The following is a 24,570-nucleotide window of genomic DNA, read 5'->3' as shown; positions in this document are numbered from 1 at the left end:
AATTCTTTCTATAGTCTCCTCTCCCTCCTCATCCCCTCTCCTCCCCCTCCTTTCCCTCCTCATCCCCTCTCCTCCCCCTCCTTTCCCTCCTCATCCCCAGCAGCCAGTTTTAGGCAAGATTCTCCTCCTCAGTATTTACCTTGACACCGTTTGCTTAAAACCTACTTACAGACATAATTTATCAGTTGAGAAAAGATCTGTCCACTCCGTTTATTCTGCAACACAACTGTGAGAACTCACTGCGCATCTCACCTTCCCTCCTTCTGCACTAACTGCTGCCACCCTTATCCTGCTACATCTTCAGTAAGAACGATGTTTCCGTGGTCTCGCTACCCTGACCCTCCCACTCGTTCACTTGGGCGCCAGAGAACAATGCGTTCATGACTAGTTCCTGTGCTGAGCTCTTTCCAAATCTCAGCTTGTTGGTCCCAGGAATCCCCTCAGCAGCTGGCTGTTGCCTGAATGCTTGCCAGGCAGTATGGCTGGCCCCATGCCACCTGAGTGTCACTGACAATGCTGTGTGCTGTTTCAGGGTCTCTGGATTTGTGTAGTTGGGGAAGCTGAAGTCACCTTGACTTGTTTTCTGTTTTAAAAGGACCTTTTCAAACCATATGTTAAATTGTTCTTTCACAACGGTGAAATTTGATTAAACGGTTACATGTTTCTGTCTAACTTTCCTGTTTGTGATGTCATTCTCAAAGACTCTGATGTTCGCAGTGTCCGGTCTCCTGTCCCTGGCCTCCGCACCTGCCGCCTTCTCTCTGTGCCTCAGGACTTTTCCTCTCCATTTTCTTTGTGTCGTGACTGTCACTGACTGTCACCTCTACCCTCTATGCCCTGACTGTGTTTTCCACGCTGCCATTCTGTCCTGTCCACCGTTCAAGATCATGCTTTCTCTGCTGCTAGAGTCCTTCCTGTTCATGGACCTTGTCCATTCTTGAGTCCCTTTCTACATGCTTCCCATTCTGAAGTTTCCTTTCTCAAACGTTCACAGAGAAACATTCCTTCTCCTCTGCTCCCTGGCAAAACAGTCCTGGTAGGCACGTGGCCTCTTCTCTCTTTTATTGGTTTGATTTCTACTTTCTCTTCTTTTTTCCACTTTGGATCTTTGAATTAATGCTGTGCAATTACACTTACTAACCACTAAATGAGTTGGCTTTTTCTAGCTCGGCTATTTCCTTCCTTCCCACCATGGAGGCACAAGGCCTCCTACAGACATGGCTCCTCCATGTCGCTCCACCTACCCAGCTCCTCTGAATCACTATGTCTAGGCTTCTGCAGTCAGGCTGACCTGCCTTCAGAGCTCCTGCAGCCTTGGAAACAAGAGGCACACTTCCTACTTGACGTTGCAAGCGCTCCACTTTGAGACTATTATGAAAATTTCCAAGTATAGGAAAGTAAAGAGAAACAGCAATAAAGCCCGTGCATCTAGCTGCTGTCTGACACAGTTACTGCATTCCCACTTGGAAGTACACTTTCACAGGGCTTTATGAGAACCTGTCCCCATGAGCTGCCATCATCCTTCATGTCCCGTGGCCCCTGCCCAATCTCAGTTGTCCTTGAGCAGCCCTTACTTATATTTTGGAGTCTGCGGCTTTTATTTGTTTCCAGCTTCTCTGAAAAATGGATTTTGTGGGTTTGAATGATTTCCAAGAGAAAAGGGGGAAAATGCTGACTTATGCAGGCATGTTCATGCTGGGAGTCCAAATGAAATACTTTATAAACTTCCAACTGGATGGACTTTTTGTTTAAACTTATTAATTCCTCAATTTATTGTGCTTTAATATGTCCTGACTGATTTCTGTCTTGGGTAACTTATCACTAACCTAATTTGTGATTAGGTTTTATAAATGCGCTCTGAGCGTTAGGTAGAAAATGTATTCCATACTTTTTATTACTTTTGTCTTCCATTTTAAAATTATTTTTGTTGCCTGTTTCAAGACTACAAATTCAGTGTTGTATTAAGTGGCAACGTAATGAGCTAGAGCTTAAAGAAAAGCCTTAGCTTGTTGTTTGGTTCTTTTATTTACTGTCTATTTGGTCAAAGATGTAGTATATTAAAATTTCCTCCTCAACTTTAATTTCTGCTATTTTGAGATGTTACCTTTTAAGATAAAATTTTATATATCCATATTTTTGCTCTGAGTATTTCAAAGCTCTGGGAGCCTTTATTTGGGAAATACATCTTTTACCAAAGAAAGAAAACCGCTGCTTTGTTCTTTGCTTTCTACTTTAAATTCTACACGATTCCTCTTTATTTACACTTAACCTGATTATGTCTCCCAAGATAGCATGAAATATTGCTTCCTGAAATGCTGTTTTCCCCTAGCCATTCTACTTTAAAGAGAGTGCAATGAATCTTGACTTTTAATGTAGTCTTGAAGTCCTTATCATTTAGCAGGAGAGTTTGATGCATTCTTGTTTATTAGGAAAGTTAATATGTTCGTCACTTTTTCTGATTTTAATGCATTTTTTGCTGTGCCCTGTAATTTCTTTATTTTGCTGTTTAGACCATGAGCTTTTACCCCCTTTGCTAGTGATTTCCAAAGTATAGTTCTTTTTCTCTCTGTATCCCTCTGTCATACTATAAGCAGGTTTTGTTGGTAATGGTAGTCTTCCTATATTTACCGATATTAAAGGACCAGCATTCCTTCCAGGCCTCATTTTGTCCCAGAAATAGTTTGGATGCCTTTCTTCTGGAGAGCCTCTGCTCACTTGGCTGCTGTTGGAGACCTCCTCAGAGAGGTCAAGCGGGAGGCCGAGTGCCAGCTCCGCATCCGGCATCCTCCTGAGGAACGGGAGGCTGGGGCCTCCGGCCACCCTGGCAGCAATCCCCACCCTTGCTTGCTTTGTCCCATTTCTTGGCAAAGCCATCGCACCCTACGCCAGACCTAACTGGCCAAACCTTCTTCCTGGTACGCAAATAGTTCTGTCTGTCTGCCCAGCTTCACACGCCCAGCCACGAAGCCAGAAGGACTTGCTGCCTGAGGTGCTGTTGGGCTCCTGCGGCTCCATGGCAGGGCAGCCAGGACTCTAGGTCCAGCAACCAGACAAGAGTCCAGAGGACTGCAGGGACACCACCACTTTGTGAAACTGTCCCCTCCAGAGTCCCCACCCAGGGCTTTCAGAAGCAGAGGATCCAACCCACACCCCTCCACCTAGCTGAAACTTTCCCTAGTCCAGTCTCTTGATGGCAGCCTCATCTCCTGGCCTGAGTTCTCTGCTTGTTCTCCCAACCGTGAATGAGGCTGTGAAGTACAGAAGAAACAACATAGGTCATCTGACTGTACTTGTCTCATATGAATAAGAAATCATATTCAGGAAATTGTGTCCCATGTCATAGTTAATACATACTTAGCATGAAAACTCATACATTGTATCTGACATTTGGAGGTAGCTGGTCACCTGACAAGGGAGACCACATAACACCTTGGAGACCAATTTTTGAGTCATCTTTGGTTATCTTTCTAAAAACTAGTCTACCTTGAAAAAGTATAATTGTATTTGTAGAATTCCCTCAAAATACCAGAAATTGAAGGGCACTTCTCTGTTTTTATTCACAGAAACAAAGTCTAGCATCTTTATTATATTTGTTAGATAACTTCTTCTCTCTTGTAAGGGTCAAAGGTTGGAGTTCAGAAGTATATCCTCAATTGGGTTTCACTACAGAATTTCTACTGCAGAATGGTTTCCCAAAACCTCCAAAGGCAACAGGAAGATGCCACAAAGCCCTCAGCAGCCACCATGGTTAGGGACATCAGCCATTCGCAGTTTTAGTAATTCTTCACTTTGAAAATCTGTGACAGGGCCAGCCTCGTTTCCCTTTTTCCTTTCTGGAGAGAGAGCTAAAGAGGCATTTTAAAGCAAGCCCTGACATCATTTCACCTACAAATACTTTGGCATTTTCTTTCTTGGTATTCTTATATTTATCATTCATTTAGCGTGTATACACACACTCATGCCATGGCACACGCACAGACTCTACCAGAGGATCGAGTTAGGACCGTCAGTCTTGGTAGAAGGCAGTTTTACCCCCGAGTCATCTTGCTGGTTGGGTCCATTTGTCTTTCATCCTTTGATACCGGGGATCAAACCCAGGACCCACACATGCTGGCCGACACTCCACAGAACTCGCCCCACAGCCAGCATTTATTTCAGTACTGTCAACACTCTCCCACAGTGCTTTCTCGTTCACCATGGTCCACAGTGATTTCTAGTTCCAAATCCACGCCCTGACGTAGGGTGACCTTCATTGGATGCTGACTCGTGAAAGTATCCCTGGTGTCCTAGTGTAACTGCCTGCTTCTCATCCCTGAACCTAAGGACTGGGGACACTGGGGGAGAGGTCTTACCTTCAGTGTGTCAAAATCCTTCTCCAGGTAGGAGCCGCACTTTTCGCTCTCCCCGATAGAGGCAAAAAATTTGCTCCACCAGTCAATGAACTCCTCCTCCTGAGCAGAGAGAAGGGAGGAGAGGGCTTAGAGACCATCTGCCAACCAAGGCCTTCTGAATGGGAATTTTCCTCTTAAGGCTTCAGGATGACCTGGATCCCAAGGCTTGCCTGCAAGTGATCAAGGGGCTTGGAAAACAGGGAGCCAGAAACCTCTGCTGCTTTTGGGGCAAAGGCCATGCAAACTGGGGAAGTTTGCACCACCTGAATGTTACTAAGAAACTGGCTCAGGCCTGGCTCCATTTTCATCCCTGTGTTCCCATCAGGCACTCAGGCCTTTCTTGTCTTTCTGTGAGGAAGGAATAACCACAGTAGCATGTAGCATCCCAGGGACAAATTGGTTACGGTCCAAAGAGTAAGCAGAGTTCTCTGCAGGGAGGATATGGAGAAAGCATTGCCTAAAAGTAAGGTTAAGGCAGAGCCCGGGCAGCTCAGTGACCCAGTCCACACCTCTGCCTTCTGAACTGGGAACCAGAATGCAGACTTCTCAAAATGGAATCGAGGAAGAGTTCCTAAAGATGAGCAGGCATTTGTCACATGACTTTTATTCAAGATGCTGGTCAGAGCTAGGGAGCACAGAGTGAGCTGTGACAACTCGCTCTGCCCTATCTGCCCTTCATCAGCCAGAGTCACTGGAAGGGGCCCACTGCCTGCCCCACAAACCTCCCTCCACACCTTCCAGCTCGGCTCTTGCCTCAGCCCTTCCCCAGCTCTGTTCTAGAATATGCCTTTTCCTTAGAGAATCAGCAAGCTCCCTGAAGGATTGACCCCAGAAACCTATTCGGGACAGGGTCCTCCCTCAGGCTGACGCTTCTCCGTACCACTGAAACCCAGGTAGTCCAGTGAGAAAGGCTAAGAGCAAGATGTCGGTAGGTAACATTCTGAAACCATGACTGGAAGCTGAGTAGAACACCTCCTAGAAGCTGCACCAGTCTAGAGTGAACTGAGTATCCACTCACGAACATACTTAATCCTCCTCGAAGCCAAACCCTTTTAGTTCCCACTTTTGAATGAACCAGGTCAAGGGATCCAAGCAGGCAGTGTGGGTACCAGAGGTGCCCAGAGTTCTTGTCCATCCTGGAAGTGCGGTCCAAGCATCTCCCAGGACCCCACACAGCAGAGAATGAGTGTCAGCATGAGGCTGTCACTTACCAGGAGGATCTTCTGCAGCCACAAAAGAAAAAAAATGGTTCAGATGGGTTAAAGTGCATGGAGACAGAGCTTCTGGCCTTAGAGGGCTCCAGCAGATACCAGTACAGAGCAACGCAAAGAGATGCGGTAGGCAGGCTCTCACTGAACACACACGAAGACCAGCACGCATGAGACAATGTCTACAGTAAGAGCTGCTGTAGGCAGGCTCTCACTGAACACACACGAAGACCAGCACGCAGAAGACAATGTCTACAGTAAGAGCTGCTGTAGGCAGGCTCTCACTGAACACACACGAAGACCAGCACGCAGAAGACAATGTCTACAGTAAGAGCTGCTGTAGGCAGGCTCTCACTGAACACACACGAAGACCAGCACGCATGAGACAATGTTTACAGTCAGGTCCAAGGGAGGTGAACGTGCTGAATCACACAGGACATATAGGAACACCGAGACAAGCATACAGGCTTAGGTAGGAGTGGTTAGAATAGGACACCGTTTAGCTGTTTGACTCTTCCAAGGTTTATTTCCTTTCCCAGCCAGGTATTTAAAACTTTAACAGGTTAACTCTGGCAAGACAGGCAGTCAACCAGCATATTCGACACAAAGAAAAGACAGGAACACAAGAGCTGTGGGAAAAATATTATATAGTTCTCTGTCTTTAAACATACACACACACTGAGAGAGAGACAGAGACAGAGAGACAGGGAAACTAGGAGAAAGAGGAGGAGAATAATACCATCAACAGCAACACTCAAATAGACAGACTTCTTGAAAACTGAAAACAGGAAGAATACCTTTATTTCTGGAACCCTTGGAGCACTTAGGGGGAAAAGAGCCAAAAGCAAGTCTCAATAAAAACTGAGAAATAAACTCATGGTGGTCACCTCTCTGACCATTCAATAAAGCTTAAAATTAATAAGAAACGATAAAAAGTCCCAGGCTGTTAGACATTTAAAGACATATTCTTATAACCCCACTGAGTCAGAGAAAAGCAGGACTAGATTCAAGACACCCAGGTTGCAGACAGGCCCACAGGCACTGGGAAACTCAATCTGAAATGCTCTTGCTTTTATACAGAAAAGATAAAAATACACATGGTGGCTCACAACCGTCTGTCATCTGTAATGAGGTCTGGTGCCCTCTTCTGGCCTGCAGACATACACACAGAGAATATTGTATACATAATAAATAAATATTTTCATCTGGCCGGTGGTGGTGCACGCCTTTAATCCCAGCACTTGGGAGGCAGAGGCAGGCGGATCTCTGTGAGTTCGAGACCAGCCTGGTCTACCAGAGCTAGTTCCAGGACAGGCTCCAAAGCCACAGAGAAACCCTGTCTCGAAAAAACCAAAAAAAGAAAAAGAAAAAATAAATAACCTGATAATTTACGAGATTGGAAAAAGTAAAAAAGTAAGTAAAACATAAAATTAAATTTAAAGTAAAATTGTAAGGAAATAAACATATCAGAAAGGGGAATATCACAATTGATAACTAATACCCTCAAAAAAAGAGATGAAATAAAAAGAGATTATGGGGAAGAATAAAATAGTCCCAAATCTATGACAAAATCCTGGAAAAATCCAGATAAACTAGGAGATTTTTCTAGAAAAATATGAATGTCAACATCAATGCAAAAATAATAGAAAACAAGAAGACACTGCTGTCCTTAAAAGTGAAAGAAAGCACTTTCAAAAAATATCTGCCAAGGGAGCTATCAAGCCAGGAGACTTTTTGTTTGGAAGAAAGTTCTACAAGTCTTTAAAGAATAAATTATTTTTTGGTGCACAGGATAGAAGAAAAAAAGATGAAAAATCTCCCCTTCATCTGTGGCAAAGAAGCACAGAGGAGAGATGGATGGAGGGGGAATATGCGTAACTCTCACTCCTGAGTACAGATACAAAACTTGCAGATGAAGACACCTGGTGAGTACAGCTGGATCGTTACAGAACATGAGGATGGCTCACCAAAGATAGTTAAGCATCACGGGCCAGGGAAGCGGTTCATACCTGTCATCGCAGTACGCTAGAGGCTGAGGCAGGAGCATTTCCACCAGTGTGATGTCAGCCTGGGCTATGTGGGATTCTGGCTCAAGGGAGAAAAAATGTTTGAGGGGTGGAGAGATGGTCCTGAGTTGGTCCTCTCCTTCCACATCGGTATCCATGGGTTACAGAAACCAAACCCAGTTTCCCAGAATTGTGCAGCAAGTGCTTTACCCACTGAACCATCTCACTGCCCCTCTCCCCTCAAAAGTCACTGTGCTTCAAAAGACACTGCCAAGAATGGGAAGAGAACAATTGGTAGGATGGGAGGAAAATATTAGCAAATCCTACATCTGATAAGAAACTGTATCTAGAATGTTAGAGAACTCACACAACTCAATATTTTTTTAAATACAACTTAAAATAGGCAAAGGGGGCTGGAGAGATGGCTCATGAGTTAAGAATTTATACTACTTTTGCAGAGGACCCAGGTTCAATTTCCAGCACTCACATGGTCCCTCACAACCACCTATAACTCCAGTTCCAGGAATGAATCTGGTACCCTCTTCTGATCTCTGAGGACTCCTGTATGCACATGGTGCACATAAACTCACACAGAGATCCATAAATAAAACAATAAAATAAATCTTTGAAAGTGGGCGATTGCTACAGGGAAGATACACAGCAGCCAATAAGAAATAAAACATGGCCACTGCCCACCTCATCATCAGAGAGATGTGAACCAAAACCACAATGAGAATCAGATAACACGCTAGGGTGACTCCTCAGACAGGCAGGTAACACAGTGGCAGTGGCAGGGGCTGTGAGGAGAAGCTGGTGAGAATGTAAAACATGGTGAACACTGTGAAACATCCTGGCCATTCTGAAAAGAGGCAAGGAGTGCATTCCTTGTGACCTCTTCCCCCAGTCTACTCTTGATACACATCCTAGAAAAATGAGGATGATCCAAAAACAGGCACTAAAAAGTGCCAAGCAGCCTTTTTCGGAATGGCCACCAAGTGGGCATGACTCAAAGCATGCCTTCTGAAGAACGTTATTCACACATTTGGCAACATTCTACCACCTGGATGAGCCCTGAAAACACGTGAAGCAAAAGAAGCCAATCACCAGAACATACATTGCATAGCTGCATTTGTATGAAATGAGACCAAAGGCCAAGTAGAGTTGGGAATGGCGGAGGCTACAGGGAGTGGGTGCTCTTTCCTGCAAAGAGGGAAATACTCTAAAATGGATTATGGGGATACTGCTCAATTCTTTCACTACACGGGGAGGAAAGCTGCCAAACTGCACACTTTAAATAAGGGCTTGTGTGGACACAGACATCTCAACAAAACTTAGAAAAAAGGACAAATGATCAAATACAAGCTTAGAAGCTCACACTAAGAACATTGGGAATCTCAAGGGCTTACTCTAAGCAAGCAGGAACTGGGCGGCATGACACCTGAAAGATGGCTCAGTGGCTCTGGGTGCTTCCTACACAAGCCTGAGTTCAATCCCCAGAACCACATGAAAAGTACACACATGGGGGTGGGCATCTGTAAACCCAGCAGTCCTATAGAGAGATCGAGCCACACCAGATAAGGACTGAGATGCTCATGGGCGAGCCTGGAGCTCACAGTGAGGCAGAAACAATAGGAATTCTAATTCAGCAAGGTGGAAGGCCAAGAAATAACTCCAAAAGTTGTATTTTGACCTCCACACATGTGGCAAACATGTGTCCTCTCCCTGCCCCCCACACAGAGAAAGAGAGAGACATACACACACAATAAATTTTAAGAATTAGTGGATAAAGTGGAAATTATTTTGTTTTGTTATAACAGACAAACATTTGAGCACTAAACAGTGTCTGAAGCTTGCTGTATATGCAGCTTTTTAAATTTTATTTATTTATTTTGGTTTTTCAAGACAGAGTATCTCTGTGTAACAGCCCTAGCTGTCCTGGAACTCACTCTGTAGACTGGGTACGCCTTGAATTCACAGAGATCTGCCTGCCTTCACTTCCATAGTGCTGGAACTAAAGATGTGCTCCATCACCACCAGCTATACTCAGCTTCCTTAAGAACAACTTTTTGTTCATTTGTTTAAAACAGGATCTCTCAAAGTAGCCATGGAACTGGCTATATAAACCAGGTCGATATTGAATTTACAGAGATCTGCCTGCCTCTGCCTCTCCAGTGCCTAGCAAGAACATCTTTTGTTGCTGTTGTTATAATTTTGAGGCAAAGTCCCACATCTAGCAGGCTGGCCTTAAACTTATTGTATAGCAGAAGATAACCTGGAACTCCTGATCCTCCTGCCTCGCCCCTCCAAGTGCTATGTGGTTACAGATACCATCATGGCTGGCTTATACAGGGCCTGCCTGGAATGACCCATTGCATGCTGGGCTAGTGCTCTACCCACTGAGCTTCACCTCCAGCTTTGTCTATAATTTTTGTCTTATCATTCTCTCTGAACTACCCAAATGTATTTACATGGTCATTAATGACTCGTGCCTCCAAAGGTCTAGTGTATGCCTTATGAGCCTCCCTAACACCCTGGTTATTATCAGGCCACTGACTCCTTCTGTTGCCTTTCTCCCGTAAATGACTGGCAGCCCCTCCTCCCAATGCTCAGACCAGCTTTAGGCTTCTCTTCCTCATCCCCACAGGCAGCCCTCAGCAACTCTCAGTACCAGCTCTAGAGCACATTCTGAATCTGCCATTCTCCACCTCCACCCTGTCACTGCTACTGCCATCAGGCCCTGTCCCCTCATATTGGTCCCCACTGGCCTCGCGTCTCTCTCCTCTTACTGCCCTGTCTCTTAATCCACTCCTACCACCACAGCCCTATAATCTATAAGTGGATCCTGGCCCTCAGAGTGCAAAGCCTTCTGATGTCTTGTCAGCGGACTGGGAATAAGCTAAAGCCTTTGCAAGAACCTCACAAGACTCAGGTCAGAGCCTGCAGCTCTCTTGCCAGCTCCCCCCTTCCAGTAATATTAGGCTTCCTGGTCCCAAGTTTGTCTAACACTCCCTTGCCTTTCTTTTGAAGGGCCTCTGTCCTCCTGAGGAGAGGAACCATCAGTGCCTACCACCTCCTCATAAGATCCCAACTACAAACCAAAGTATGTTTCCACCCAAGTTCACCCAGAGGAACAAGTGAGTGTCCTGGGATTACTCCAAGATCATGAGTGAAACCTGAGTTATCAAAGCAGCCACCCTGGAAAGTCTTTCACCCAGCGAGCATGATGGCTTCCTCATGGCCACATAGGCAACGCCCCTTCAGCTAACCTTCACAAGACTATATACTCTAGCACTTCCCAAGGCCCACAAAGCACTTGTGCAATTAGGGCAGAATCCAAATGGCTGAGACAGAGCACAAGACTCTCAGGTGAGGGTCCATTGACCCTCCCCACCTCCTCCTTCAATGAGGAAATGCCAACAGTCAACAGCCCCATTCCTGATGGCCTCCTGCAGGCAGGCAAAGTTCATCTGATGGCATCCAATTTGTTCAAATGGCTGAGTGTTGAGTTCTACACCATTGATCCAGGACCACGTCTTTCCCCTTAAAGTCTTCCTCCAATGCACTCTCCTCCGTTCTCTCCCGTTTCTCTCCCGTTCTCTATGTACAGCCTCCTTCTGAGCAATCTCTACCCACCTCAAAACTTGCTTTGTCTTTGCAGCGGTAGACATCCCCAGCAGACATAAGCTGTACCTCACTTAGGTCTTTATTTTTTGACGTCTTCCCATGGGGGCAGGGTCCCATAACCTTTGATCACATGACCAGTCTCAGTTCTTAGATTACTTTCTGGTAGTAGCTTGCATCCCAGGAGATATGTGATTGATGTGGGAAGGTCATCTGTCTGTTGCTTTCATTGGTTAATTAATAAAGAAACTGCTTGGCCCTGATAGGACAGAAAATTAGGTAGATCTGTTGCTTTCATTGGTTAATTAATAAAGAAACTGCTTGGCCTGATAGGTCAGAACATAGGTGGGTGGAGTAGACAGAACAGAATGCTGGGAAGAAGGAAAGTGAGGGCAGATGCCATGGAGCCAGCCACCAGGTCAGACATGCTGAATCTTTCCCGGTAAGCCACCACCTCGTGGTGCTACATACATTAATAGATATGGGTTAAAGCAAGATGTGAGAGTTAGCCAGTAAGATGCTAGAGCTAATGGTCCAGGCAGTGTTTAAAAGAATACAATTTCCGTGTAATTATTTCAGGTAAAGCTAGCCAGTGGCCAGGAGCTGGGAGGCAGGAAGCTGCCTGCTGCTCCTACTACATGTGATGGGTATATGAGCTCTTAAACATTGGAGGAGGGAAACAAGTGGCTATCCTTGGTTTCAGATACAAAGAACAGATAACGTGTTGTCAAATTATGTATCTAAGGGACTGAAGGTGTGGCTCATTTGATATAATGCTTGCCTAGTCTGTGTGAAGTTTTAGGTTTGTTCCCCAGCATTGCACAGAGCAGGTACGCTGATGCACGCCTGTAATCCAGGAGCTGGAAGATGAAGGAATGAGGACCAGGAGTTTATGGTTATCCTCAGTTCCAGAGTGAACTTGAGGCTTGCCTAGGATCTATGAGACCTATCTAAAAAAAAACAATGGTAATAAATGTTTAAGAAAGCATTTTGTCCAGCCAGTTCTTCTCCATCATAGAATAAAAAGATGGAATTTCAAGGGGCATAGAAGCAAGAACCAGAGGGGTATGATGGTTTCAGACAAATCATCCTAACTTCTCCTGCATTCATCCTCTATAAACTGTGTAATTTGGTATACAGCTAGCCAGAGGGCTCCAAGGAACTGTGCCAAGGCACTGGACAGGAAGCCGCATAGATATAACAAAAGAAAGTCCTTGGCACTTCCTGTAGTCTTGTAGAGTGACATGGGACATTAGTGTTACACAAAACAGCTAATCCTGCAGGTTAGGACAGGAGGGAGGGAGGATGGGCGGGAAGAAGAAAGAGGGAGAGAGGGAGAGAGAGGGGAGGAGAGGGAGAGAGAGACCCAGGAGAGGAAGGACTAAGAGAAGATGGCAGAAAGCTCGATCTGATCCGTGTGTCCCCTGTCAGAGCCCAGAGACGCCACGGTGGACTGGTACCGGAAACCAGGCCGCCCTCCCCGGAGAAATAACATTAAGGAAGGCCAAACCAGAATTTAGCCACCACCCCCCACTCTGGGGTGTGGAGGGGAAAAGTAAGCCCAAAGTGACTAAGTTTAAACCTAAAATGCCTAAGATTACCAGGGATTTTCTGCCATTAGGAAAAAATGAGAGCTCAAAAGGGAGATTAAGTTGACTTACAGAAAATAAAGTGATATTTTTAACACACTCACGGATGCGACTTGAAAATATCATTCCTGCCATTACCCCATCCTGGCTTCTGGGGAGTTATTTCAAGCCCGTTTCACCTGTCAAGGAAGTTCCAGAATCAGTTAGCACAGCCTTGAGGTGAACTATCCAGGTGTTGACCAGGTGTGCCCCAGCAACTGAGTCTCCACCCCCAAAAAGGGAGGAAACTGGTCCTGTGGCCTCCAGTGCCAGTGTCCTTGACTTCATCTGGAAATAGCTAAGCATCAACCATGGACCACAGCAAAGAGGAGGAAGAAGCATGAATATTGGGTTCTAAAGTGTCATCTGAAGCTTGAGTCGGAGATCTGGCCATTGCTACTGTGACGTCCCATGCCTGAGGTTCGAGACCATTCCTCTTTCCACCAGTCAACAAAGTCAGTTTGATCAAGGCATAGACTGAAGCCTCTTGGATTTCCACTAACAGCCAACATTCAGTTGTTGAGGAATCAAAGCTGGGCAGCAAAGATAGTCAACCTAACAGGCACCCCAACTCTCCAAGGCCTGAGTTGGCAAGGTGAGATCCAGACCATCACCCCAGTGCCTCTTGTTTCTCATGACCATGGAAAGCAAAGCTTAGTGGAAATTCTAACTCTTCTTGTGAGGTCAGGGGTACACACACACACACACACACACACACACACACACACACACATACCACTGGGGATGGAACCTAGAGCCTTGAACATGCTAAGCACATGCTCTATTACTGAATTATACATCCTCTTTACCTTATTTTTTATTTTGATGCAGGTCCTCACTAAGTTGCCTACACTAGTCTGGAACTATCGATTGTGACAACTCAACTTCCCAGTGACTGAGGTGACTTACGCTCCCTGTCACAGCTCCTGGACAGAGATTCTCATCCCAGAACATCCACTTGAATCAAACAGAAGGGCTGCTGGCCAAGCTCATTTGCCACCAAGTTTACAAAGCTAAGGTGAGGTCACCAGGCAGAAGCACACCCCCTCTTCTAAGTGGAACAATGGCTGCTGTTTATGAAACTAAGTGAATATCCCAGACGACAGAAAGCTGTTTCTCTCGCAGAGAAATAATTTTCAGTCAGCCAGACAATAGAGTATTACGAAGCTCTGTATTGATGTTTAAGAAATAGTATGAGCCTGGTATTGGTTGCTATGGTAACTGTTGCTGTTGACAGTGCCAACACCCTCAGTGTGGATACCCAGTTTTGCTAACTCGGGTGTGACATCTTCACAGCTCAAATAACAACAGAATGTCAGTTTCCTGAAGTCTAAAAACTAAGAACAATTTTCTCCTGACACACAAGCACAAACACACATGCAACATATAAGTCCTCAGGCTGACACAGACCAGATATGACTTCAAACCTACCTCACCCTGTGCACAGTAAACCACTTGATACCCTCAAAACCACAAAGACAGATGCCCAAATCCTGCTACCAATGACTCAGAAGAACGCTACACATTCACGGCAAACATCAATCATTTCCAGATTCCTGTTGACGCTCCCTGAATGCTAGCCTCCTTGTCTGTAGAAGGGTCCCTATGCCATGCATCCTGCCTTCAGACTGGGACAGCAGAGGGTAAGGGACCCTATGCCATGCATCCTGCTTTCAAGCTGGATCAGCAAAGGGTAAGAGAAGGAAGATCTTTAGCTCAAATGCTGTATTGCTTACCAAGGCCCAGTAAATACACACACATGAGCTTCAGCAAAGACAGGGCCTGGTTATCTGTCAGCCTCTTACAGACAGGAACCACATTAACAGGGCGCCTTTGGGGAACCCAGGCTTTCTGGCCATATCTGTATGAGATTCCAGGGAACTAGACTTGCTGAACATGTAAGTACAGGCCCAGAGGGAATGCAGGCTTGCTATATAACTTCCCCTGAAACTTTAGCTAATTTTTGTTTTGAGAAATGTGCCCCACATGGGTGAGGGGCATTCATGGAACCCAAGCGTCTAGCCACGGGGGTGAGGGAACTGAGGGAGGCAGGCTGCTGACCACATGGGTGAGGGACCTGGGAGATGTTGGGCTTTCGGCCACATGCATGAAGGGCCTGAAGAAACCCAGGTTTCTGGACACATGGATGAGGGGCCTGAGGGAACTGGGCTGTTAGCCATTTCCAGACTCAGAAGTCTACGTTGGACACAGCTTGGCTCCCTGAGGGTATCATGCAGAAGGCCTGAGAGAATGGAATCTACTCGGTGGGCTGAAAGAAAGAAGATTCCAGATGAGTCTTCTATCCTGTGAAGAAAGCAATGAACATCTCTAATTCGGAATCTGTGGTGGTTCCAGAAGGGCCCCGGGGACGCGGGAGCTTACCTAACCTCCGTTCTGCTTGTGGAGACAGTTTTGCTTAACAAGAGTTCCAGCAATCTACTTAAGAGAAAAAGTATTTTTGAAGGCCTTCCCGGGACTGCAGAAGCATCCATCAAACTACAGACACTAATATTAGCTATCTTAAATTCAATTTAAAAGGGATTTTGGGGGAGCTCTCTCTGTGCCAAAGTCAACCCACTTTCTAGTTACCGTGTGCATTTTCATACGCAAAATCACGTTAACTTTTCAAATCTTTGTCAAACGTGTTACTCAGTTCTGATTTCCTGTGCCTCAGCTCCTGTAGAGATGTGTCGAAGTCACAGGGTGAAGGATGGAGCTTCACCAAGAGTGCCAAAGGAGCCCTGTGCCCAGCACAGAAGACTGCACAATTTCTAAGCCCCTTTTAACCCAGACTAGGGAGAAGACCATGTGCCGGACCAAGAAGAGTAAGAAGGCATTATGTTAAATACTCATGAAAGGGAAAGCTGTGGATATCCCTCTAAGAAAAAGAAGAATCTTTTTCTATGGAAGGACAAGTAGATCCCTCATGCCAGGGGAAAGACCCCTTGGGTAGGAGGGTGGTAACAGAGTGAGGGCAGAAGCAAGGAGGGTTGGCTGGAAGGAGCTAGGGCTGCCTCCACCCTGATGGGGGCCTGGAGTTTGCCAGACGTTTCACCCCAGGCTGTCCCCCCTGCAGTGTGCACCGAGGGAGGAGGGGTGCACCCCCGAGGAGACCACAGGAATGCCAAGCAGGGGAAAGGCGCCCCGAGCCAAGGGCTCCAGCAACCAGGATCCAATATCGGCGGGGTGACTCCAGCCCCCGTAACAGGAGAGACCGTAAAGTATGTGCTGGGCTTCCCAACCCGCACACACAGCAAATAACCAATTACTCCAAATAGCTAACAGATTGCGGCTCTGACTTCCCTCCTCTCGCCCCCACCCCACCCCATCCCTTCACTTGTCATTTGATGGGCGATTTGTATTTGTTCAGAGAAATCGAGAGGATGAGTCACAAGGAAGACCCAAATGACACCAAGGACAGGCATCAGACACCGAGGCAGAGCTCACGGGAGTCACAGAGATCAGCCTGCATTCACCCATACCATGGACGACAGGGATATGGTTAATGGCAGGAGATTCTGTAACTTTCAAATGTCTGCAGTGATTCTAACTTCCCCAATACCATGAGTACATGTCCTCAGGAAACCTACACTTATCTTCCTAAGTGGCTCAGCTGATAGATACAGGAATAAGGTAAAACTAAGAATATGGAGTCTGGGGAGTCAGTAAAGTCTTGCAAGCATGAAGATCTAAGTTCAATCCCTAGAACCCAGATAAGAAGCTGAGCATAGCAGCACTGTAATCCTAGTGCTGCTGGAGACAGGAGGCTTGCTGGCTGGCCAGGCAAGCGTCAGGTTCAATGAGAGGCTGTCTCAAAAGAAGAAGGGGGAGAATGGTTAAGAAATGTCTGACATAGACCTATGGCCTCCATATAACACACATTGCATGCACACAAATACAGACACACGTACACAATGAACATGGTTAACGTTAACTCTCGAGTTCAGAGGGGCAGCCTCGCAGCTCGCAGCTCGGAGACGAACTGCCGCTGGAAATGCTCCTCGCTTATGAGCGACGCCCCGTAACTGATTGCTCTGGTCAAAAAACATCTACTTCAAAGTCCTGGGATAAATTGCTGTCGAGACTCATGAATCACAATAAGGCATTCTCTCCAAACTTGGAATTGAGGGAACTAAGGCTGTTCCTGGAGAAAGTGACCTTGAACTGAGTGCTAGGTCAAGACAAGGAGAGACAAAAATCAGCTCAGTACGAAAGAACGTCCTCTCGTAGAGTCATGCTTCTTAGTGAGAAGAACGTGCGGATAGAAAATAAAAGCAAGTGAGGGAGAATGGGGAAAGAAGTCAGCCTTGGATAGTGATAGCGTTCGCACAAGCATCATCAGAGAAGATGTCAGCCTTGAATAGTGATAGCGTTTGCACAAGCATCATCAGAGAAGATGTCAGCCTTGAATAGTGATAGCGTTTGCACAAGCATCATCAGAGAAGCAAGGCGCTAAGCAATAAAGCTGTCCCCACTTTCAGAGATAAATGTGTCTGCCGTTCTTTGTCAGCTACCATGAAATTTCCTACCCACTTCTAAACACAAGTTGCCTCTCTACTTGTATGGCCAAATGGAGGCCAGGAGCCAGACCAATGTCCGGGGTCATGTGGACCAGGCACCCATTGTTCTCCCTGCAAATGCAAGCTCGGATTCTTCATGTGGACGTTTGAACAGGCTTAGGGGATGACACAAACTTTAGAATATCCTCAACCAACACTGTAGGAATTTTCCCCAAGTGAGATTCCTGCCCAGATGGCCTAATGTAAAAAGTCAACCCTGCTTTGCTTAGGAAACTCTTACACAGAAATCCATTAGCTCTGACTTTGTTAGATAATGCTGGCTGCCATAGTAAACACACAATCTTCAGCTCACAGAAAAACCCATGGTGAGTGCCTGTGGTTCTGAGTTCCTTCTGATTTCTTTCACCCTGTTGGATTCCCAACTGGCAAAGAAGACTCTAGAAACTCTAAACTGTCTCCATCTTTTGCTGATCTGAGTTGACTTTTAAAAAGGTCTGTATGTTCAGGGACAGACTCTAACTTGCTCCCAATGCTTAATGAGCGAGAACTTCAAGAACTGTAAGGCTACTCAAAGAACAGGATGATGGCATTGGAGGTCGAAAGAAGGAAACAATGTGGGGACTGAGAAAAATGTTTCCCCGAGCCAAAGAGCCACGTCCAAAACAGAACAAATGGCTTTGTTCATGTTCGTGGGACGTTTGAGAAGATGCCACTGACGGGAATTCAGAGTGCCGGATCCTGGAGGAGACATAACCTGCTTGATGGAAAACAGGACTGTCAGATTTCAAACTGAAACAGATTTTGATTTCCAGCTAAAAGGCAAAGTAGACAACCAGAGAGGTCTCCCCAGCAAGCTTGTCACATCAATAGGCATCTTTAAAACCTTGATCCACTCTGGAGATGATGCGGGCATAAAGAAATTCTTTAGCAGCAAACAAGAAAGGAAAAAAATCCGGAGAAATGAGGAGCCAAATGCATACTGACTATGGGACCCCCAAAGCCATGGCTGAACATTTAGTTTGAAGTGAATCTGGGTTTGTAGTGTCTCCAGGCTTCTGGTAAAAGTAAACACACATCCTCTCTGGAAGAATGTGACTTCCATCCAGGCCTCAAAGAATTCTCAGATAAAGTTCCAAAGAGCATGAGTTCACAATCAAAAAATAGTACAACGCATGAGGAACAAGACGCCATGAGCCAGTGCCAGTGAGGATCAACCCTCTGCAGGAGCAGACCCGTGAGAACAGAAAGCAGAAGTGTCAGAAATAACATGTGGACCAGAGGACCCTCCAGCAAACAAAAGACAGACCAAGACCTTCAAAACTAAACAGACTGGAGAGAAAAGAACGTCCAAAAAAATACTTACATCTTGAGATGACAAACTCAGTAAACTGGGTTAAATATCAGATCAGAAACTAGTGCCATCAAATAAAGAGAAGACGGATCTTTAAAAATCGGCTTAAGTGTGACGTCAAGAAACAAACACGGGGGCTGGAGGGATGACTCAGTGGTTAGGAGCATGCCCTGATCTTACAGAGGACTCAGTGGTTAGGAGCATGCCCTGCTCTTACAGAGGACCCAGTTCACACAACAATTGGGACCTCCAATTCCAGCAGGATCCAATCCCTCTGGCTTTTCTGGGCACCTCCACTGCCATGTACATACCCACACACTCGTGTACACATATACACATATTTTTAAAATAAAACTTTTAAAAATTTTATTCCCAGGTCTGGAGAGATGCTCAGCAGTTAAGAGTGATCACTGCTCTTCTGGAAGACCAAAGTTTGGTTCCCAGCACCCACATGGTATGATTCACAGCTGTCCACAACTCCAGTGCCTTCTTCTGGCCTCTGTAGACACACACACACATAAATAAACACATATAAAATAAACCTTTATAAAGAAGAAATTAATAGAGTAAACCGCAGTTTCTGCAGGACCCCTGGGTTGTCATAATCTGAAGATGTTCAAGCCTTTACCTATGATTATGTATAACTTGCATATAACCTACACACCTTCTCCTGCATACTGTCAATCATCTCTATATTGCTTGTGATGCTCAGCATGAAGCAAATGCCACGTAAATAGTTATTAAACTGCATTGCATGAGGAAATGAATGTGTATGTCCCATGAGCACAAGCATTGTTTGAACATTTTCAATCTGTGTTGTTTACATCTGTGGATGCAGAAGTCACAGATAAAGTGTCAGATGTAACAAGCAAATTTAGTTGGCACGGAGGACTGAGATGGTCCAAGGCGTGGCTCCTCGGAGCTCCAGAAGGGATGGAGGGAAGAACAAGGACAAGATAACACTTGAAAGGTTGACCATTGAGAACTACCCAAAACCAATGAGAATGGGAAAGCCTTCAGAGAGAGACACTGTTGATAGAAATGATGTCAGTGAAACCGGAGTCCTCAAAACAGGGTGAAATAAAAGTATTCTCAAACAATCACAAAGCAGGCAAGCCTAAAATAAACTGATTCCCACATAATAATTTCAACAGATTCTACTTAAAGAAAAGGTAAGGTAAGAGGGAGCAGGCTGCTACACAGAGAGAATAGCAAATTTAACATAGCTAAAAGAACTGATTACTTAAAAAAAAAACAGGCTTCAATGTAGTTTACAAGATGAAACTGAAATGTTCAACAAACATTTCAGTGTGAAAGTATTTGAAGATAATTCAGCTCTTAATCATATTCTGAAAGAAGCTGCACATGTAAATTATATTTAGATTTTGCTATCTCAAAAATGCAGGTTGATATTATTGAATAAGGCTGGGCAGAGGTGGTTTACCCTTTTAATCCCAGCACTCAGGAGGCAGAGACAGGCAGATCTCTAAGTTCGAGGTCAACCTGGTCTACAGAGTGAGTTCCAGAACAGCCAGTACTACAGAGAGAAACCCTGTCTCAGGAAACAAAACAAAATTAAGTGAAGTTGGCATGTGGCGCACCTATCGTCCCTTGACTCAGGAGACTGACAGGAGGACCTCCAGCAGGGCCAGCCTGGGTTACCTAGAGGGTAAGGACAGCAGATTCTTATATCTTAAAAAAGAGAGTCCGGGAGACATAACCCATTGCTAGAGTGTTAGCTTGGCAAGCTCAAGGCCCTGAATTCAGTCCCCAATTCCAGGGGAGAGAAGGGTGCATAAATAGAGGGAAGGGAAAAGGGAGAGAGAGAAATATATAAAAAGATAAAGCTAATAGAAGCACAAAGTAAGATGGCAAAAAAAAAATCAAATAATCAGTAAAAATTAACAGGCTGATACACTTTTAAAGAATAGATGATCCAGGGGGAGTGGTAAATGTCTTTACTCCCAGGCCTCACGAGGTAGGCAGATGAATCTCTGTGAGTCTGAAGCCAACCTGGTCTACTTAGCAAGTTCCAGGCCAGCCAGGATTGTATCCCTGTGTACTGTGTACAGTAAACTATGATATATATATATGTATATATATACATATATATAATATTATATTATATGAAATGTGTATAATATTTTATATGCACACAGCACAAACTGCTCTTCAATCCAAGTTAAGTTCCCAGCACCCATGTTAGGAGGCTCACAGCCACTGTAATTACAGCTTCTGGAGATCCAGTGCCCTCTTCTGGCCTCCACAGGTACCTGCATTTATCTGCACATACTCACATTCAGACTCATGCACAGCTTTTAAAGTTAAACAAAACAAAGGAACCCAGGTTTTGGTAACACATTAACAAAGTGTCCTAAGTTGACATGTAGCCTGTAAAACACATTTGAAGGACACACATTCTTCAAGCATACACAAGCAAGTCATAAAAACGGACCTTTTCTTGGGCCATAAAGTCACACCTAAGTATTATTACACACAGACTACACCCTCTGGACCACAGTAAAGCTAAGCTATGCCAGTATCAACAACAACAGAAAGATAGCTTGAAATATAATTTCGGAACTTCCAAAATGTTTTTAGACAACTCAGGTGTCAAAATGAAATAACAGAAATAAGAAAATATTCGGAACAGAAAAATGGCAAAAATACTGCTCACCAAGTCCTGCGGGAAACATAACACAATACTCAACAGGGAATTTTATAGCCTTGGATGTTTACATAGAGGTTAAAAATACAATAAACACCCGAAGAGGAGGAAGGAAATAATAAAAATATTAATCAGCTAGGAAATAAGAAAACAAAACAGAAGATCAACTCAAATTGATCCTTTGAAAATGATTAAAATAATCTGACAATGTGTAGCAAGAATAATAAAATAAAATCCCGGGAATAAAGGAGACATGGCTAGATGAAGAAGAAAAACTAGAGAAATCAAGAGGGCATTACAAAAAAAATTGCTATGCCAATATTTGGGGGGAGGGAAATGGATACATTCCTGTAAAATATAAATCACCAAAAGTGATTCACCTAGAAGCAGAAAATCTCAGAGGTCCTATAAAGATTCTTCAAATTACAACAGCAGTTTAAATATCCCAAGAAGAATGCTGAGTCTAGACAGGTTTGCAAGTGAATTTGCCAAACACAGGCAATGATGATGCCAGGCTTGCTCTGTCTTCTTAGAGACCAGAGAAAGTTCACTCTCACCCAAGCTGCTTGTAAGATGACTATCACCCAGACTCCAAAGCCTGGAGGGCTAAAGGAAGACATCTCGAGCTGTTCTCATTCACCAAAACTGAGGCCAAAAGAAACCCGGGGGCCATGCACACGCCTTAAATCCCAGCACTCACGAAGCAGAAGCAGGCAGCTCTCTGTGAGTTCCAGGACAGCTAGGGCTACATAAGAAAAAAAGAATAAAAGGCAGACAGAACTAAACATCTGCAGATGGAATCTGGCAACAGAAAAAGAAAGAAATGTCGTGGCCAGGTTGCTATGTTTCAGACCTGTGAAGTTGTTTCAGAACTGAAAGGGAAGGAAAATAAGCGGAAGTGATTCGGGGACAGGTCAAGGGAGGGAAATCACAGGACCCTTTCCACAGCTACACCAAAAGCGTTTGGTAAAACAGCATTCCTGAGAACAAGTGTTGACTATCGAGATGTCACTCAGCTCATCTGTTCCATACCCCTTGATGAGCTGACACAAATAGGAACAGGAAAGAATACTTTCAATAATCAATCACACAAAACACCCCCCTAGAGGTCCTAGCCAGTGTGCAAGAAGTCAGGAAAAAGAAACATTAAAGATAAAAAACACAAAAGAAAAGTGATTAGTCACAAATTACATAACTGCCTAAAACTCAGAACATTTGAGTCAGGAGAAATGATAAGAGTCTTAGTAAAGGTTTTGAAAATAAGACCAGCATATATGAGGGACGATTTCATTCACATATAAATAACAACTTACTGGAAAATGTGACCCTCAAGAACAAGAAACAGGGCCGGCCTGGATACGTATCAGCAGATGAAATTGTGGTGCATCTACATGCTGGAGCTTTATTCGGCTACAAAGGAAAGCAAAATTGCTTTCGGGAAAATGGATGAGTCTAAAAAGTATAGTATTGAGCGAGGTGATTAAAAATCAGAAGGGGGGAAAAAGCATGTTCTCCTTCATATACATATGCATATGTACACACACACACACACACACAGAGAGAGAGAGAGAGAGAGAGAGAGAGAGAGAGAGAGAGAGAGAGAGAGAGAGAGAGAGAGAGAGAGCGATATTAAAAACGTCAGTCCTCAGACATCAGAGCTGGTCCAGCAGCAGAGGCAGCAGAGGCAGGTGCAGAAGACACATGTGGAGCTAGTGAAACTCTGGCATCAAAGCCGAATTAAGACAGCCCAAAGGCACAGCAGTAAAGGTGCAGAAATTCTAAATAAGAATCAGCAAGTCTAACTCAAAGGTCTATGAGAGGATTTCTCTTGCCTGGGGTGGACAGACACGCTCCACAGTCTGTCCCACAAAGGCCAGTGCCAGCTGAAGGCTGGCAGCTGCTCTTGCAAACCCTCAGTGGTTCCCGGCAAGCAAGCTGTGTGTGTGACCACAGTCAACTGCGTCTGCTTCCAACCTCCTCACGCCAGCTGCACTAACAATGTAATGACACAAATATGACCAAAAAAACTATAAAATTTGAATTTAATGCTCTCAGCCTTTTTTTTAAAAAAAAAAAAGTACAAACAAAATAGCATGAAGATGCCAGACAGATCTTAAATTTTCAGAGAACCCCACACTCAGATGTTTCCGTAGCACCATTACACTCTTCTCAAAGATCAATAAACTAAAGGCTAAAAATCACAGATACTACATGTTAATTGTAGTTTTAAATGAAAGGATTACAGCCCCGCCATTCAGCACATCTGGAGCCAGAGAGCTCGGCTGTGTCAGATGACTGGAAGATGAGCATGCACACTGGGGGAGCCTGAATGCCAGTGTTCAGTATGCAGAGGCCTAATGATCTGGTCTAACCAACTTGTCCAGCCAGCCAGCTAACCTCCCACTTGTCTTAGAGAAGAGGGTTTCAGCCTGAGCAGGCTAGGAACCCTTGACAGATGGCAACATTAAATTTACCCTAGGACCATGGGGCCGTTGCTCTTTATGTTATCAGAGTAACATAAAGAAAAGCATTGTCTTGATAAATACCAAATGATACTGATAAGATTAAACACTTAGACTTGTTTTTCCTTGCGGGGGGGGGGGGATGCACACACGTGTGTGCAGGTTCACAAGGCCATGTGCTCACGTGTAGGCTGAAGAAACACGTCATGTGTCTTGCTCTGCCACCCTCCACCTCATTGTCTTGACACGGGGTCTCTCACTGAAGCTGGAGCTGAGCTGGCAGCCAGCTCTTGTCTCTGCTGGCCACACTCCCTACATTGGTCACAGACCCATGTGCCCGTGCCCGGCTTTTTATGTGGATGCTGAGGATATGAACTCGGGTCCTCATGCTTGGGCAGCAAGCACTCTTATCCATTGAGCCACCTTGCCAGACTTCATTTAAATTTTAAGATATTAGAAAACTAACAATAAAAAAAACCAAAATCTCGGCAAAGCCAATACTATCTGAAACAGCTAGTTTTTACCACAACTAAAAGAAAGTAACAGAAACATTCTCATAAATTAATGGCAGAATAACTTTGCTCAGTGGCCCCTCTACTGTCAAATACTGTTCTGAAATGGGGAATAATAAAGATTCAGCTCTGAGGAATAAAGCCAAGCTTGTTTGAACACTCTTATCCATTGAGACATTTTCTTAAATCAGTAAGGGCTGGGA

The 24,570-nt window shown here is 44.8% G+C and overlaps 1 protein-coding gene across 14 annotated transcripts in view; it reads right to left on the bottom strand.

Moving 5' to 3' along the window:
* The window catches only part of Dysf (dysferlin), a 205,258-nt gene that overhangs the window by 29,310 nt on the left and 151,378 nt on the right, over positions 1-24,570 (bottom strand). For all 14 annotated transcript variants that reach the window (XM_005369820.3, XM_026777383.1, XM_005369824.3 and 11 more), the window contains one exon: positions 4,353-4,451. In XM_005369820.3, coding sequence (XP_005369877.1) covers positions 4,353-4,451 — 99 coding nt within the window. The remainder of the gene's footprint in view (positions 1-4,352; positions 4,452-24,570) is intronic.

Source organism: Microtus ochrogaster, unplaced genomic scaffold (assembly GCF_000317375.1).
Source record: "Microtus ochrogaster isolate Prairie Vole_2 unplaced genomic scaffold, MicOch1.0 UNK62, whole genome shotgun sequence".
NCBI lineage: Eukaryota > Metazoa > Chordata > Mammalia > Rodentia > Cricetidae > Microtus > Microtus ochrogaster.
Note: the sequence above shows the minus strand (reverse complement) of the source record. Positions and strands in the feature narration are given on the sequence as shown.